The sequence below is a fragment of the Xiphophorus couchianus genome, chromosome 2 (assembly GCF_001444195.1).
Source record: "Xiphophorus couchianus chromosome 2, X_couchianus-1.0, whole genome shotgun sequence".
Classification (NCBI taxonomy): Eukaryota; Metazoa; Chordata; class Actinopteri; order Cyprinodontiformes; family Poeciliidae; genus Xiphophorus; species Xiphophorus couchianus.
In genome coordinates, this window is record NC_040229.1 from 26810310 (window position 1) to 26829837 (window position 19528).

At 40.2% G+C, this 19528-nt stretch overlaps 1 protein-coding gene across 1 annotated transcript; it reads left to right on the top strand.

Annotated features, from left to right (window-relative positions):
* Positions 1 to 112: 112 nt before the first annotated feature.
* oaz2a (ornithine decarboxylase antizyme 2a) lies at positions 113 to 13240 on the top strand. Its single transcript, XM_028042630.1, is given in 6 exon segments — positions 113 to 336; positions 6701 to 6767; positions 6769 to 6849; positions 10436 to 10608; positions 10914 to 10999; positions 11786 to 13240. Coding segments are annotated over 6 exon segments (648 nt in total). The 5' UTR covers positions 113 to 226; the 3' UTR covers positions 11917 to 13240.
* Positions 13241 to 19528: the final 6288 nt, after the last annotated feature.

Here is a 19528-nt window from a genome sequence, read left to right on the forward strand (position 1 = left end):
ACGAAGTTAACCTTTTACTGTAAGTTTTTATTTCCTGGAAGCCAAAAAAAAAAAAAAAAACAGCCCGAGGTGGATTACCCATGATGCTTTGCTGCAGCTTTAAAAGCCAGTGCTCCTGCGCTGCTCGCTGCAGACTGTGGACGAACAGCTGAGTGATGTAAGGTCCCTTCATGTAAACAAGCCACAACGACACTGAACTACCGACGGAGTTCGCTTCAGCTTGCGGATGGTTAACTTATCTGTGGGCTTCCTGTTGAAACGTAGCTGTTCTGGTTGTCGAAAAGGACTTAAAGAGCCGAGTTTCCTCGAAGCTAGCATGCTGAACACAGAGGAAAGGTAGGAAGTTGTTTTTAGTTTTTATTTTTCCATGTGACCACAGGTTAACCGCTGTTGGTGCCTGTTTTTGACCGTGTCCACTCAGTTTTGTTTTTCTCGTCGCATTAACTTTTAAGGAAACTATTAAATTGTTGAACTTGTTTGTTGCTCTCAAAGTAAACAGGCGAGATATCGACAAAAATAGCTGGAGGCGCTGTTCACAAACAAAGAAGCTAGTTAAAGTCCGAGGAGGAAGGAACTCCTGTTTTTATTTTCCTTTTTTTTTTACACTTTCACCAACAGGAATGAATAGAAGTGGAGATCTAGTTGTTTCTTTTTTTTTAGTTTTCAGTGTGGTGTTGGGTAGAAAGAAAAAGCCCTGAACCAGACTGCAACGGCTTCTAGTTTTGCCAAGTCGAAATAGTTTTCGGTGATTTTATGAAATACAGCAACAGCTTTCCTTTGGTTTCTCTCCCGTTTTACCCTGATGCCCAACTCTACGGTGATTAACTCTTTCTAATTCATCAACCTATTTCTTAACAACACAACATGCGTGTATATAAATGAAAAGTAAAATAACTCTGTTACTGAAACTGGACCCCAAAAATCGAGTGACCGATCAGGATTTTGTGGCCGATGTCCGATTTTTTAAAAATTATTATTTTCCCCCGAAACGTTTAGCTGCCGCTCCAAGTTGTAGCTAATTCAAAAATCTCTTCGAGACACATAAGAAGAAAAAGAACAGCGTTGATAATTTATTTGTAATCTTTCTGCTCTATGTGGTCAGAAGTTACTTTCAAATGAGTTAAAGACGAGTCAGGTGTGCAAAATTAAAACCAAAAAGACAAAATTAGATTTGACATTTTGTATAGGCAGTATCTACATGCAATTCCCTCCAAAAATAATTACTTGAGAAATTGCAAAATTCGACCAGCATTCCCAAATTCTGGATGTTCCATGAGAGACGGGAGCTCAAAGCACATCACACACATCACGTGATCAACAAACCAACCGAAGGCAAGTAGAATCATGGCTCGGCGTGATTCTCCAACTCATGATAATTCATGAGTTTTTCATGCGTTATTGCATGAATAAACTTATTCACGTGCAATTTTTAATTACGTTTCTTATTTAATGGAGACGCCGCAATTGCAAAATTGCGTCTTTTCAACATTAGTGGAATACCAACAATGTTCTTCGCACATATGTAATGGAAACCCAGCTAGTGTTGCACGGCGTTTGTCTTTTTAATACGTCGCTTATGGCTCATTTCATTCATGGAAACAAATCCGTGTCAATTTAAGATGAATAAACAAATTGAATTGTAGCCTGTTGTTGTTTTTTCCGCATTCCAAGATAGAGGTCCTATTTTTGTCCTCTATGGGTCAATGTCCTGACCTGCAGCGAGGACCGTGGAGAAGATAAATTGATGCTGTGACTATATTTGCTCCGCTGCAGTGACCCTGTCTGGTGAAGGCAGCTACTGGCCTACATCAGCTGGTTATATAACCTCGCTCTTTCTGACGGGTCACCTTTCAAACCATCACTGGAATGTGTGTGCTGACGAGTGCTGGGGCTCGTCACACACTTTGCAGGATAAATGATCTGTCCTGGGTTACCTGAGTGCTAGTTGGTGTCCCTCTAATTCACTGGCAGATGGAGCGCCTCGGCCGTTGCCGGGAGATTCGGGATTGAATTTTCCATCAGGGCACTTGGACGTCAACTGTGCCGAGCAGTTTCAGCTGACGTCTGACTCTGGAATCGTCAGTCTTGAGATGTTAATCTGCGTGGTCGGAGATCAGTGTTCTGGATGCAGAATGCCGTCTTCCTCCGGAGAATCCTCTAAACGCTTGGCCTTTTAGTCAGAACTAGGAGTGGGAAATATGGAATTTCATTGCAATATGTTGTGGTGCTAATAAAGATGGTAAAAAACCTATTTATTAAATTTTTAGGTGACTGTGACTGCATGGCACAGCATTCACAGCACCACAAACACAAATATTGTTCTTGGAAAAACATCTTCGAGATTCAACTTGCTTAAAAAAGGATGCGATTTGTTTCACTAAACTGCACACAGTAACTGGATTTAATCCCATTTTTGAATTGACTGATATTTAAAGATGCTCTTGTGGAGCAAACAATGGAGAGAATGGCAAAAATGACATTTCCAATCATATTGTCAGTTGTGTTTTGTTTTTGTTTTTTTATCATTAAATTTATTATGGCAGCGATGAATCAAAATTCTTATAAGAAATTTTTTACGATAAATACCCACCCCTATTCAGAACCCTAAGTTGAAATTTGAAATGTCTTTATTCATTTGACGGGGGCAGTTCACATAAATTAACATTTCTGTAAATGTACCAGAATTGGCCGACTGATCAGTTTTTCATCTGTTGTCCCAGGATAATGATATTTGTCTTGCTAAAGACAAAAAAACTAAGCTTATATTAAAATAAGGTTAGCTTTACAATTTTGTCAAATACAAACAAATGGAGCTTCAGTAAAATTATTATAATGAAAAGCATAAGATGTCATTAAAAATAATTTTTTCAGTTTTTTGTAGCGCCATTGGTTGGACAACCACGCCCGTTTTAGTTCTGCTGTAACATGGAGTTGGTGGCGTTTCTCATCACAATATTCTTATTGAAACGCTGGTTGACGACTGAAACCATACAGCCAGAGCTTCTGTTTTACTCCATCCAGTTTAACTTAGCTGGAGCTGTTACACAAAGAAAAATGGACAAGCGCATCAAAAGCTGCTGAAGTCAAATTTGAGTCAATTGTACAAAATGTTGAAGGGCCACGAATATAATTGTGTAGTTGAGTCCCAGATGATGGGGCATTTCAGTCGACTTGTTTGTGTCTGACCAGTCGAGCGCCGCCAATGTGGGCCCAGGGGTCAGAGTCATGTGTTTTGACAGGAATATGTCCATCCCTGCTCAGCATGTGTACCTTTCCTGTTTCTGTCGCCGTGTCTTTTCCGTCACGCTGCCCGGCTCTCTGTCCGTGGAATGGAGAAGGTCCGGTTCAGTCTCTGTTTTCTTTCCTGTGTGCGCCACCTTTTGTCATTTGTGCTAAATCCGAAGCACTGTCCGGAAACGTCAAATCATTTCTGTTCGCAAACTGGTTGACATTCTGTCTCGTGCACCTACGTTCTTCCCCTCCTCCAGAGAACACGTCATTAATATTTTGTCTTTGTGTTTGAACCCCATGCCCGGCTCTATGCTGTCCGCCTCTCCATTCACGCCCCGAAACGATCCGGCTTGAATCGGAGCTCATAAAAACTCTCAGCTTCAGGAAGAGCAGCCCAGCAGTGGAAGCATTCGTCCCTCTTTCCCTCTCCTTCCTCCCCACTTGCACAATGAGACGGTGACGCACTTGGCATCTCTCGGTCTCAACTCCCAACACACAGCTGATTAAATCCTCACCGGCATATTAATGCAGCTTGTGAATTTGCTTGGCCTTCACGACGGTACAGCCTGTCGCTCCATAAGTCAGACTTGAATATGTAACCCACATTCTGTTTTTAGAGTCTCTCGCTGAGTGCGGCGGGGCGGTGGCTGATGTCTGCAGCCGCTACGGGAGGGTGGGGGTGGGTTCCTAAGAGTGTGACAGAAATGTCAGAGGACGACGAGAGTTTTGCCTTTCAAAACAACCTGGCATTTCCATCAAGGACGGTCTCCGTCTCTGAAAGGGAAGACGGAACCGGAGAAGTAGGTCTGGACATCTTGGCGAGCTCTCAGGTGGCTTCATCCATCTGAGTTGTACCTCTTGTCACTGGTGTCCCTGATATCAGTTTGGCTATTGAGATTGTTGTCCAAAGTTTCTATTTCAGGTTATTTTAGACATAGAGCAATGCATCATGGTGCACTCTAATACCCCTTGACCTTTGTTGTTTTATAGTACATTTAGCTATAGACCAACACAAAGTAACATGTATTCTGCGAAGTGGAAGTATGGCTTGCTATTATATTCAACCCCCTTTATTCTAACACCCCTAAACAAACAGCCAGAGCAACAGTGGGACTGATTGATGTCATGGCGTATTCATGCGTTCTGACGGCCCAAGTCAAAGTCCAGACATGAATACAATTGACAATATGTGGCAATATTTTAAAAGATGAACTCGGCCTCGACAGAGATCCAGATGTGGTTTTATGAAGTCCTGGTTTTGTAGAAGTGAGTCGTAATTCACACCACACCGAACGTTCCTGGACACGAAAATAAAAGAAAATTCAATTTGGTCAAATTCCAATGAAATACACAGAAATTGGAGTTTGTAGCATAATAAAATATGGGAATGTTTTCTATTTTGTTCTCTATTAACAAAAACTGAAAAGATATGCTGTCTATTCACAGCAATAAAAACAGGATCAAAGTGATCCATAATTTGAAAACCTAGTTTTTCCACCGCACACTCTGCTGGTTTGTGCTGCTCAGGTCATCCAGGTTACCATCCTGGTCGGCGGGGGAGACTGAGGCCACGCCTCCCTTCCTCCGTCTCACAGACAGTAGAGATGTTCCTCTCTGGAACGTGACTTGGAAAGTGAGATGCAGAGTCAGGCGGCTTGTTGCTGACTGAGTTTGTGTTGACCGATTACAGTTTAATCCACAACATGCAGAGTATCTGTGGTGATGCAGTGAAGATGCCACGGCCCGGCTGCTTCCAGCCACCGTCTGAAACTCAAAGCGCGGAGGTGTTCCCAAAAGGCCCACAAAGCTATTTACAGAGGTGTTTACGGATCAGGCGCTCGTTTGTGATACGTGCCTCCCAGCGCATGCACGGGCCATTTGGACCTCTTTGAAATGCAGTCATAATAAATCCTAGTCTTTCATGTCTGCCGGGCTCCTTGTAAACAAACAATCTGAGAGGGTGGACAGTGGACTGAAACCCGCTACAAAAAAATTATACGATTTGTGTACATTGCACCATTGTTTGCAAAAAAAAAAAGTTCTGTAATTGGTTAGATAAGAAATACTTGAAACTATGTACAAGACATAACCCTGAACTTTAAACATGTAAGCTACTTTTAATAGAGAGATCTTGGACTTGGATAAAAGGTTGCTGTCAAAACATAGTGAGTAGTAAATAATTACATTTTTAAGAAGTTTTGACAGAATAAGACTTTGCAAATCAGAAACTAATGTTCCTCTTGGGAAACACAGGTTCTTCCTGTTTGGTTTTATACTTAGTAGTTATCTCGTAGCAACGAAGGTCATATTCATAAATGGAAGTCTTTATAAAAACTAATATTTCCCTCAAATTGTTTATACACACACAGACACAGGATCACTTTCAGAAAAGTTTTTGTCCACATGAACCCGCACAAAATCCACTCTTTGGCATTGTTTTAAACATGCCAATCCCATAGGGGGCAGTGTAGCGCAAAGATAAAATCTATGTCAGCCGATTGGAATGCTTCACAAACAACCACAACTTCCTGTTGGGGATAAAACATGGCGCTGCGGGGCTTATTTGAACTACTTTTAAATACTGTGTTAGAATATCAAGTTAATAAAACACAGGACTGTTCATTGAGAATCATACAGAACTATTGCTGTATTTGTCACAGGCTGTAATGCCTGATTCTCAGTTTTCCCATTTACACATGCAAACATAAATACGGCATTTTCTCAAATCTACACTTTGGTCTGAGAATATAAATTTTTTGTGATTTTTAAACCAAGTTTTCATATGGATGGAAGACCAAAATGCATTAATATATATTTGTTGTCCCAGATGTCCGGTTATGTCTGAACTGGGCCTGAGACATAAAGTGGAAACTTGTTTCTTTCAGTATTGTAGGTTATTAGAGGTGTAAAACATCACTATTTTCTAAAAGAAGTGCTGCTCATGCCGGTTTTACAGAAAGTTGGTGATTAAACCACTGAAGTTCAGGAAGCATGTTGAAGAAAGCAAAGAACTAATATTGCCATTGCAATATTTGCTATTTTCATATTTCCCCACAAATAAAAAATAAATACGTTCATTAAAAAAAATAGTAGCAGTTGATTCGCTGTTTGAAAACGCAACTAAACTGAGCTGCTGTGTCAGTGCTCCAACACTTTAAGTCCATCATGTGGCAACATTTTTGGGGGGGGGAGTGCTCATACTGCTAAAGTTGACATCGGTTTTGTAGCTTCTTATTTGCACTAGAGATATTTCAATATACTATTATTAATCATCAGTTTGTCTTATTACTGCTGTTGTCGTTTTAGCTCAGGGTTTGAGCGTGTGGCTATTTTTTTTCTTCTGTTGCGATGCTACAATGTTCTTAATGTGTAAAGGCTTTGCTTGGAGCCAAGTCATCTTCCATAGCTTTGTGATACAGCTGAGACATGAAGTGGTTCATCTGTGTTTTCTTTTTTGTTTGTTTTGCAGTTCTTGGTTATCGGGGGCCTTGAAGCCCAGCTCTATCCCTCAGGCTCCGGGGCCTCTGTGGTGCTCCTGATGCCCCTCACCCACAGCTGAAGATCCCGGGTGGGCGAGGGACGGTCAGGGATCACTCTCACGCCGTGCTAATACACAAGGTGAGGCAACTGGAATGACCGACTTCATCTTTAAAGAGCCAGTATCATGTAAAATCAACTCTTTTTTTTTTTTTTTTTTAGCTTTACATCAGGGGTGTCAAACTCCAGTCCTCAAGGGCCGCAGTCCTGCAACTTTTAGATGTGCCTCTGCTGCACCACACCTGAATAGAATAATTAGGTCATTAGCAAGGCTCTGGAGAACTGATCTACACAAGGAGGAGACAAGGGTGTTACTTTGTGTTGCAAGTTGGTGGGGACAAAGTGGAGCGGGGAATGTGAGGGGTTGGGGCGCAGATGCACCTACACTTACTGGAAGACCTTTTCTTTAGTGCTAAGAATAAAGCTAAAACTTCCATGTGAATGCCAGACAGTCTTATTCAATAAATTAGGATATACTGTATGTCCTGATCAGGCTTGTCAGATTAATAGTACCTTTCGAAAAATCATCTTTTAGGTTATATTAAACATACTACAAAATATAAACATGTTAAAACATACGTAATCTAATTAATCTATATAATGTCTTTCACTCGGTGATGGAATTACTAAAAGGAACTTTTCAGTCATATTCTAATTTATGGAATGAGTCTGTATATTAGCTCTAACTTAAACACCTGCCCTTCTGATTATCTGTCAGAAACTCTATGTGGGTTGTCTTGTTTTTGTGTTAATTGAACCGAAATACTCCGAACTGCGCAGCAAGAGTAAATGTTAAAGAGATAAAAGTTGAGCTCGCATGACTAACCTACTCTCACTTTCTGTATATATTTTTTTTAATTAAAGCTTTTTACTGACCTGTGAAATGTCAGGTCATTTGGACCTTATCTTGCTATTGTAGTGTTGACTGTAAATATCAAAACTTTGCGTCCCTTTCTCAGATTCTTTGCTTATTGCGTCATTTCCCCCACCACCGATATTCCTGACTCAATGTAAAGCAACAGCGCATTTGGCGCACAGCCACGGCGTCCAATCCACTAGATTACTGAGCGGACTTGCCATTTACGTTTTACAAAGGAATTTTAAAAAACGTTACCTGTCTGTTAATGCTGTGAATACAACGTGCAGCTGCTGCCGAGTTACATAGATGCAGGCACATAAAGAAAAAAAGATACAGGAAATATTGGTGGGTCTGTCCCCTTCATGCCAGAGTTGGTGGGGACATGTCCACACCAGTCCTTCAGGAAGTTACACCTATGAAAGGAGGTAATTAAGCCATTTCATTCCAGTGTTTTGTACCTGTGGCACATCTAAAAACTGCAGGACAGCGGCCCTTGAGGACTATAGTTTGACACTTGTGCTTTACATCATATTATTATCCCCTCATCAAAAACATACCTGGAGAGTTGCCTTAATTCTTTCACGCATATTTGAGAAATCCTTTAATCTCCCATGGCAACCATTCAGCTGTGCAAAACGCCTGGTTGGACCTTGCCCTGCCTTTGAGGCGCAACTCCTCCTCTGAGCTCCAGATGCAGCTCCTCTAGACTAGCCACCAGCAATTAGCAAACATGGAGTGGAACTGTGTGAGCTCATTATATGAACTAGTTGTCAGTGAAACACTGGTAAAATGTTGTTAAAGGGTTAATAGAGGAGCGATGTTGTGATGACTTCCTGGAGGTGGAGTTTCAGAAAAAGGCGGAATTTTTAAAGAGACAGAGGGCCAATTTCAATGCATTTAAATCGGGAATTAAAATTTTTTTCCTAGTTGTATTTGATATATATATTTACGTCATTTTTATAACTGAATGCAACATTGTTACTTGATTATGCTATAAAATGTCACTATGCGCCTGGAAAACGCATAATACCTCCCCTTTAATGCTAACTTAAAGCTTCATAGCATATCTGACCTGAATAAACATTTACCAAGGAGAAGCTCATTATTACTATTGTTCCCTACAGACATCTAAAAGTTGACCAATCAAAAGAAAGATGTCTGTATAGACTTTAATGTTTCTCTACAAGCTACATAGTTTTGCACGTGCTTTTCTGATCCACTTCAAGCTCTTCAGGTGATGATTGTTATAATTGTGCTGAGTGTATTATCCGTCAGAGGCTTTCATGACTCGCTGCACTCAACACATATTAGTAATGAGCTTTACTCTCATTTTTATTTATTTTTTTATCTTTAAAAAAAAAAGGACAAAGACTCTGCATCATCCCAGCATTTAATGCCTCATTCACCTGGTTTCATTTGAACACAGTTGGATTTTACAACAGGAAGCAATTTTATTTCATTCCAATTAAAAGAAACGACTGATCACTCAGCGAGCGAACGGCGTGTTGGTCTGAAGCTGCATCCCGACATGTGACCGGCCAGCCTGTGAAGGATTAGAGGCTTAGGATCAGACTCTTCAGTCATAACTGTCATTACCATCCTCATCCGCGGTGAGCGTGCCGCCCTTTCTGCCCCGACCGGCTCTGGACACAAAGATCTGAATCTGTGTTATCCAAGGCAGACGTCATTCTCTGACCGTTTTTTTTAATTTTATTTTTTTATGTCTGTTTCTTTAAATAAAGAAGGCAGAAGTGGTCTCCTACACCGCATAATTGTTGTTATAGATTATTTTCAAAACTGCTGATAAGGCACTCTTGTGCTTCGTTTAAAAATATCACAACTACTTCCTCTTTGACGTAGAAATGACATGTTTCTATTGGTCCATTACTTGATCTTGAATCTTAAAGCTCCCAGAGTTGTTTGGGCTTAAAATATAGAAACTAGGACTGAGCAATAAAATCTTCCGTTTGTTTTTCATACTAAATCAGATTTTTTTTTTTCTTCCTCTTCTTGATAAATTACAAAAAATACTTTCCAAAAGTGGCTGTTATTTCAATCCGAGAGTCATACGACACAGCATTAGGGCCAGGCAATGATATAATTATGAGAAAATTGTCATTTGCAGAAAAAGACACAATTTTACCCAAAAAAACATCTTAAAATAATGAGTAAAATGTTGTTTTAATGAGGAAAAAGTTAGACTATGAGGGTCTGACGCAACTAACTCTTTTGAAATAGTCGTTTGCACAATCATTTCAAATTCCCGCTACTGATAACTAGAGGCTGATATGTCAAAGGATTATTATCTGGAAAACTGATATCATAGTGTAACGTCACAAGATTCTCAACTTTTCTCATTTAAAGTTTTTGTCCTTTTTTTCATGTTTGAGTTCCTATGAAATTAGTTCTCTATCCTTCTAGTATTCTGACTTCGTCCTGATATTATGACTTCATTCTCGTAATTAAAAAAATAGATTCCTGGCCCTACGGTTGTGTGGTAGAGTTTACCTGAATTCAAAGTGCAAACAAACAGAAGCTGTAAAATGCGCTTGTCAAACAAGATGGCCGCCCTTGCTTAACTTGCTGCGCTGACATCACTCTGAACTATGGAAACCCAAGGAGAGCATTGGTGATTTAAAAAATCTATTACACTGATTAATTGATTTTATCGACTGATCGATAAAATATAATCAATAGAAACGCACCAGTAGTGACTATTAAAGCCCCCCATGTCAGTTTCTTTGTCGCTGTCCTGTGTTTCGTTGTCGACTCTGAGCCCGTCTGCTTTCCGTTTCCACCCCCTGGCAGGATGACAGGCTGACGGTGACGCAGGCCACCCCGGTCGGCGGGAGACCCTCTCTTCTCCGCTTCCACTACCAGCTGACTGAGCGCCGCTCAGCCTTCTGGGACACGGCGCTCTCGGGGGACAGCCTCTTCCTGGAGATCCCAGCAGGTTCGCTGGTCGAAGGGAGCAAAGAGGGGTACGTTTGAGAGCCCGCCCTGGGAAAGGCTGTGGATTGGGGTTCTGTTCGCGACATGCTTTGATGGAAGTAGTTTCTGAAAGTGGTTTCAGAAATGACTTCTGGCAGGTAGCGTTGTGTTTCCTGGCTGTGTGTGTGGCTGTAACCCAATCCTGCTGCCAGCTCTGCTGCTGCCCTGCATTATGTAAAATTGCATCGCTTATGTAAACGAAGACAGGGGGGAGAGGGGAGAGGGGCAACAACTTTATGCGTCATCACTGCCCATCTGTTCCTCGCTCTCCAACTTCGTCTGCCTCTGTCTCCAGGCTGACCACGCTGCTGGAGTTCGCCGAGGAGAAGCTGAAGGTTAACTACGTCTTCCTGTGGTTCCACAAAAACAGAGAGGATCGAAGTAAGAAGCTCCCGTCATTTCAGAACTGTCATTTATTTTAGAGGCCGCCACAAAGGAAGGCACAGCAAGGAAACAATTAATCCACCTTTGAAATAGTCGCCAACTAATTTAGTCATCGATTAATCAAGTGTTCAAACTCTCTTTTTAAAAAGAGGCCTTTTGCTGAAAGAACAACACAGTCAGAGCAGCAAATAAGCCAAGACTACAAAAAACATGTATACGTTTTGCATTTAAGATGAACACCTTTCCTTTTCTGTAAATATCTTCTATTCAGAACTTCTCAAGTGTTGCCTTCACCTGGAACAGATTTTGTAAAGGGAAAAAAAAATTTACTGATATTTAGTCAGTTAATTGTAAAAATACTCAACTACAATATAGGTTGACTGCATGTGCATCCTTTGTTTTTTATTCATTTTTAGGATGTAGTAAATGCTATTACATTCTAAAAAAACAAAACAAGTTTTTTAGTACACGCTATAATATAATTAAAACATTATTTAAAAAAAGAATTTTTTTTTTTTTTTACTTTTTCTTATGTATTTATTTCTAATATTGTACAAAATAAAATTGAGTGGTTACACAAAATTTCTGCAGAATGTGCCCAATTGGGTTTTTTTTTTTTTGTTTATTCGATTAATCGTCAAAAATAATCGATTTGCAGCCGCAGGTACAACCGTGAAGTAAAAGGGAAAGGAACACGTTTCTACAAACATTCATTAGATTTAGTGAGTTTTTCCAGTATGGGTGGTTTCCATGGCGACACTAAACCCCTTTTTCCCCCTCCAGTGGTCATCATCAAGACGTTCCACTACATGGGCTTCGAGATGGTGAAGCCGGGCAACCCCATGGTACCAGCCCGACCCGATTTGGCCTTCATGGCTTACACTCTGGACAACAGCAGCTCGGATGAAGAGTGACCGCCACCTCCCTCGCCCACCCCACACCCTCCCTCTCACCCCCACACCCCCTCCCGCACACCAACACACCTCCCAGTCTTTAGCCTTCCTTCTGACAGCAGTCGCGCCGGGCGGAGAGGTCTCTGTGATGCCGCTGCTTTTCTCCCTGAAGACGTCCGCAGAATGGATTAGCTGGGAGGGCTGCAGCTTGAACTAAGTCGTCACATTTAATTTGGCCTTCTTTGTTTTCCTTCTTCCTTCTCCTCCTCACTTCTTCAGTCATTTTCTCTCCATGGACGAAAGGAGGAAATAAACAACTTGCTCCGAAGTTTCAGCATATCCACTCGTCTGACATTTTCAACCGTTTTTTTTCTAAGAGACTTTGGTGTGTCTTTGAGTGCTGTACACAATGCGAGCTATGATGCTAGGGGGTTTAAATGTGTATGGTTGATTTATAAATATATATATATTTTTTCTTGGCTTAATCTGTTACATTGAACATGTGAGCACACACTGACGGTTCCTTTCGACTTTCTGCGATATGTCGAGGCATCATTCCAGCGCGTGTCCCTGGCTCTGGCTTTTTGAAGGCATATATTTTATTTTTATTGTTTTTGCTACTTTTAAAATTTCACAAACAATCCCGTCTTGGACTGAACCCACCTCACCCCATCACACGATGATCAACAGGACGATCCTTAAAGCTTTATCGATACGGCAGGTGCCTAAAGAGGAGAGTGCAATTTATTATTATTATTATTTATTATTCTAAACTAATGAGTCTTATTAAAAAGAATGTAAAATATTCAGCCCATGGAAATTCAGACCTATGTTTTAAGTAAGCTGTTCTTATGATCATATATGCAAATATAGGGGGGACGGGGGGAAAAAAAGCACTGTAGCAAACCCACCGAGGATTTTTATTTTATTTTTTCCATCATCTTCTGTCTCAACTAAACACCAAAGAATTGTCTGTCGATGTGAACCAAATACAAGCTAATACTAACCTTGTGTTGTATGTCGAGCAAAGTTGGCCTACATTCCCCCCAAAGTGCACCGCCTGCGCCTCACTTTCCCTTCCACCTGCTCTGCTCTTAACCGCTACTGATTTGAGTCCCGACTATAAGCTGTTCCAGATTAATACATGAAGTCTATCAGAGGTTTATTTTTTATCAATATGAACATTTTCTCTGCTGTTTTTTGTTTCTTTTTGTGATTGTGCAGGGATTTACCTTTCTGTTTTTGTTCTTAGTTAAACAGTTAGCAGCCGTTAAGTGACTATCCACACTTCTCAGATTTTTGTCTCTTGTGCGGAGGGTGTTTCAATAAAGGTTGTTAACAAAGGTCGTGGGTGTGGGGTTTTTACTTGTATGTTGGTAAAGATGCAGCTTTGAGTTGTTTGAATGTGAAAAAAATATCATTTTGTGTGATTCTTATCTGATGGAGCATTTTAAAAGCAGTGAATGATTGTCAAGTAGAACACGGGTAATGTTAGCTAAACGATGACAAGCTAATGCCAATATATCACATTAGCTTGTTAAGTACAGGCAGATGTAATACCTGTTACATTCACTTGAGTAAATCTTTTGGAAAAAGGTGGTACTTATAAAAGTAGTTTTACTGCACTGTACCTTTCTCTTTTACTTGAGTAATATAATTATTGCTACGTATTCATTTTGCCCACCCAAAATAAGCAGATGCCCCCCCTGTCAAACTCATCTGGAGCTGGGCTGGCCTTAAATATGTTTATCATAGGTCTTACATTCTAGACTTTGATTTTTTTCATTGTTGCACAAAGACACGACGGTGAATTTGGCAACAAAATGTCATCAAACGTCATTAATTTTGTGACGGGACCTTTTAATTTTGTATATTATTGTATCTATTTTTTTTTTCTCTGAGCTTCTTATCCTTCAAGCAAAAGTTTGAGTCGTGCAGACATTTTCGTTGTGTGACTGACAGGAGGCGGTTGGGACTAATATAGCTTTGCTACGTTTTGTTTTGTTTTGGTTCATCGACGTTCCGTTTCTAAACCATGCTAGGCTAGGCTAGCTGAGTGAAAAACAAAAACCTTTTCAGTTAGACACTAGGGGCTAATTAAGGCTACAGAGCCATTTACTGTGTGTGAAAAGCACAACGCTTCCGAATTGAATAGTTAAAATTGGCAGCTAACAGACGCACAAATGGCAAAAATGTCACAATTTTTACTACTCTTGATTGCAATACAGCCGGATCCCCCAACCATCCCTTATTGTTTTTTTTTCCGTCTTAAATTTAATTCAATGTGGCGTTAAAGGGTCTTTTAAAATGTCTGAAATATGACTTACTGAAATCTGTGACAAGGCACACAGAGAAACGACACGGGACATAAAACAAAGTCAGCCAGTGGAAATCAGACCCAAGCGGAACAGCCAAATCACGAGGAGATTAGAGCTTTTTTATTTTATTTTAAATGATTATTTGTTGCTCTGTTCCAGCCAGTTGATAATCAATCCAGCTCGCCGCTGCTGGATCCTCTCCAAATGTGGCAATAAGCTCCCGGGACAGAAGAAGAAAGGATCCATTTCCAGCGCCTGAGCCAGAACACTCAGCTGATTTGTGAGCGTCTTGGAAACAGCAACCAATCTTTTTATAACTCTGTGTGTGTGTGTGTGTGTGTGTGTGGTGTTTGTGTCCTGAAGGAGGAAAAGCTGTTCTGGGAGAGCTGATCTCTGGAAACAAAAACACACATCTCTATAAGAAGAAATATGTGCTGCAGATCAAGACAGTGGATCCTATTGGGGCCGAGGGGTCAGAATATGTCCTCTGCAGCTGGAGCATCGCTAACAGCATCACTCATGTTACCCTGGAGCTGCGCCACTAATCCCCTCAACTAAACAAGAGGCAGATAGTCCCCTTCTGGCCTTAATCTTACGGTCACTTTACATAAACGCACCTCGGAGGGAAAGGAGATGAGCGGTTCCAGCATCAGCTGCATCCTTTTCTCAGAAGCCGCTCACTGTCCTCCCTCCGATTTGAACAGTTAAAATTGGGCAGTTAATCCATGAAAACACACCGCCCTCTGCTGCCCCCTAAAGGCAGTTTAGAGTGGCCGATCCACATAGCAGGCTTTTAAAAATTTTATTTATTTATTTATTTATTTATTTATTGCTACAAACCAACAGCTCCACCAGCTACTTCTTCATCTGGGCCTAAAGTACTTCCTGAACCGTCTGAACATCTGTCCCCTGAAATAAGCAGATTTTCTAACTCGGGCGCTGATATTTTTGAAACACTTTAAATATGCATTGCGCAACTCCTGCCCAGCACATGAAGACCATCTGTCTGGCTGCGGGATATTTGAAGCTCTGATCCACAACGTCGGGCTCAAATGTAAAAAAAACAACAACCCACAGACATGGTTCAAAAAGAGCTCAGCTTGCTGCTATGTCAGCGCGTGCGAAAGAAATGGAGAATTTATGGGTAATATTTGCTAACACAGCATGAAACCTGACCCTCCAGCTAGTCATAACTTTTATGAGCAGAAATAAAATCTGAAAACCTACATAAAACATTTGCAGTAAAGTCGTTGCAAAAGAGCTCAGACCCTTAAAGCTGCAGTATGTAAGTTTTATAAAAGATATATATTCTTTGTTAAAATTGTCGCCATGCCGTGACGGTTTAATATGAGACAGATTGTCCGTGAAAAGTTCTCCCGGTCAATCAGAGACGAGGAGGAGGGTCTTAGCGCTGTCAATCACTCCTGTGGACACGCTGATAAATATGCTAATGGCGGAGAAACAACTCATCATTACAGTAAAGCCTTTTATCGAACAAGGAGAGGCTGTATTATCAGATAGCATTTTACACACTGACTTGATTGGCAGCACTAAGACCCGCCTCCTGGCTCTGACTGGCTGCTTCTAGTTCACACTGGGACAGGGGCAGAGGAGCTCGATTTTCTCACATGTTATCTGTATCATACCATACTGTCAGGACGCTGTGACAGTTTCAACAAATGTGTAATAAACATACATATTTCTTATAAACGTTTAGCAAATGCTAGTCTGAAGCATATGTTTATTCCACATGAGTTGGACCTTCACTCATTGTGAACGCCATGAGCCTTAAATATAGATCAGCTGTTTTGCTCGCATTTACCCAACATTTCTTTATCTGCGGTCTTCGACTAAAGCTGTAGTTTGCCAACAGGCTTATAGAGGATGAAAAACCAGGTTTTTCAGCAGTTTCCACTTTGAGATGTTTGAGAGGTGTTCGCTGTGGTCATCCCAAAGGAAATCCGGAAATCTTCCTCTTATCTCATTCTGGGGGCTTGGGGCAAGGGTCTCCACAGGAGAGATATAAAGTATAAACCTTTTGGACAAACAAATGAACGGTTCAGTAATATCAGTTTTGCAATTGGACGATAACTTCCGAGCATCTGTTCGCCAAACCGATTTCCTCCGCCGACATTGAATCGTTTTATTGAGGAATTTTGATGATTAGGTCTTTTTCTGGTGAAACAGAAAACCCAGAGCGAAGAAAACAGAGTTCATTTTAACTTTAAAAAAAAAAAAAGTTTTAAATGCATCATTCCGAAAATATAAGCATAGCTGAATTCACATTTTACGACGAAGTATTAATATGACTTTCCTCTCGTAATGTTCTGACTTTGTTCTCGTTATTTTATTTTATTTATTTATTTATTTTTATTAACCTGGTCCTAATACTCCATATGCTCGCTATTAAAAGCACATTTGGTCCTGACAACGTCAAAAAACCAGGCTTTGTTATGAGGATCGCTCTCATGTTCAAAGGCTGTGCTGCGGCGCCCTCTAGCGTCACAGTCTGGAATAGCTGCAGTCAATCTTAGAAAACTCCAAATACAGGAATGTCCAAACTTTTCGGCTTTCATCTTGACTATAATGTCAAGATGAAAGCAATCGGGGATCCACAAACTTTTGATGATTATGTGTTTTATTAATATGGCAACAGCTGTTTGTTTTTTTTTAACCTAATAAAGTAACTTACGTCACAATATTTTAATGAAACAACGAAGGCAGATTTCTGTCTTTTTTGTTCCAGGTGGTGGATTAAAACATGAGGTGTCCACTAATCGAGCGAGTTCTGTAGGTAACTGGTCACACTAACTTTAACTAAGAGAAATCAGAGTAATGGGTACTGAATACCAATTATCTAATATCAATAGTAAATAACATCATGAATTATTTTCTTTCCGCTTTAGAACTTCTTTCCAGTTCTTTGTTTTAGTCTGTGATCTGAAATAAATTAAAGCGTTTTGCTGTTTTGTTGTGGCAAAACGTGACACGGTTTAACCGATATCTGTGAGAACGTCACAGAAGTAACGTGCCACTAGTGGGATCAGTTTAGTCACAAACTGCTGGATAAATTCTTCCACCAGTCGCCATCGTCCATTTCTTTTCAATCAGTTGCCAGGTTACGGCGTGGCTGCTCCTGGATCTGCTGCGGATAGCTGCAGGCGTTTACAATTATCAAATGATCGCATTTGCTTCTTTGCTACTCTTTTATTCCTCTGATGTGTTTGGTGGTGCAGCACCACTCAAATACTTCATAGCCTGAACTCTAGGTTAGGGCCTTCCCTAACCACCGGGGAGCGACAGCCTCGTTATTCTAAAACCTCAATTTGATAGGAAAACAAATTATTATTTTTAAGATAAGATACGTTATTGTCCACTCTTCCATTGCCTAAACCAGTTGAATTTTCTGTCTGCAGCCTGGTGTAAGTTTCCCTTGGTGTTTGCATTTTGGGTTTCATTTGTGTTCTCGGTTTGTTTCATGGATCTTCATTATTGCCACTTGAGTTTTTTTCCTCATCAGTAGATTCCTCTGTGTTATTGATGGTTTTTTGGTCATATAAAATTAGTTCATTCCTTCGTTTAGCTTTGTACTTTTTCTTGTGTTGTGACTGTGCCTTTCAAGATTTGTTCTAATGTTTGGGTTCTTCTCCTTTGGGTTTTCTGTCTTCATTAGTTTCTCTGAAATTACTAAATTACTCATCACAGTTAGTCAATCATCATGACAGGCTCTTCTTATTTATACTGAACTTGTTCAGTTAGCTATGCCATTGGCACTTATTTATTTGATTCCTAATCAAACTCAATTTGATTCCTAATAACATTTCAGTTTGATTAGAAATCTGTGACTCAAATGAAAACCGGCCCGGATTTGGAATTTTTGTGAGTAAAAGTATCTTTTCATATGGAGCGTCCAGAGTGACAATTATTATTATTATTTATTTATTTATTTTTTGTTACATTGAAGGAACAAGCTTAGTGTGAGAGCTTCGTTAGCTTTAGGGAAGAAAAACATGATTAGGAACTATCAGTCATTCTTTATTGTTGGTTGGACGGCGTTAAATGACAGCATTAAACAAATCTGCATCTGGATTAGCTGACTTTTTCTTTTTCAAAAGAAAAAAAGCATTTATAAAAAAAAACAAACAAACATTGGCATCATATATAGTTGATTGGGTGGGGTGTACCTCCTCTGATTGCAGGGTGTGACTGGCAGGTGTGTCCTCACCCCCAGAGCTGGTCGAGCCCAATCAGGAGGAGTTTCAGAGGCGCGTGCGCAGCCCCGGAGGCGCGTACCAGATCGTTGTGCTCCTGCGACATAAAGCCCGGCTAATGTCAGCTTCCATATTTCACTTTTTGTTACAGATTTTTGTGACCCCTACAAGGACAAGAAAGTCCCGTCCAGCGGAGCTCCGCTCTCCGGCACTACACGAGGCAAGTTTCAGCACCGTTCTTCCCGCTCACCAAAGACATTCAGTGTATTTATTTTACCCTCTTTATTGCGCATTTAGGAGGCTTTCTGCAAGTTCAACCGACCAGTGAGCTCGTGTCCACCTGGGCCTTTGAGAAGTTACTCCGGTCCGTCCTCAACCGTAGAGTTTCGTTTTTTTTCCCGTTTCCAGGCAACCATTGATCTAAGCCAGTGGTCTGCAACCTTTTTAACCTAAAAAAACAAACAACAAAAAAAAAACAAAAGAAAATTATTGTGAGCCACAAATGTCAGTGGAGTTTTTGGTGGGGGAAAAAAAGGACATCTTATATATTTAGATAAATATCTACTTCAAGAAATTTGTTGTCATTTTTTGAAGAACTATCATTGTATATCTATTTTAGGATTTAAAATAAAGGTAAACATAAAATTGAGAAAAATGAAGATGGATAAATTTTGGGGGTGAGGAGGTGGAACGTGATGTAAAATAATAATAATAATAATAATAATAATAATAATAATAATAAAGCACATAGATTCCAACCTAATAACAAGAGAAACGGATTAAAAGCATATTACTGGTTCCTTTTAGTGACACTCTTTGTGGGAAACTCAACGCAAATACTGCCGAGAAAATAAACTGTTACAAACCTGCGTTTGTTATCATATGATGTTTTATGTTTTAATTATACTGTATGTTATTATTAAAACATAAGAGGCTTCTTTTTACTTTCTAGCTAAACGTATTAAAATGCTTTTTACGTTTTTTTAAAAAAAGGCATGTACATTGAAACTACTGAATACTTTAAACATGTTTATAAAATAAGTTATGTTCAGACAAAAAAAAAAAGAAGAAACATGTTTTAATGTTTCCCCCCAAAAGCATTTG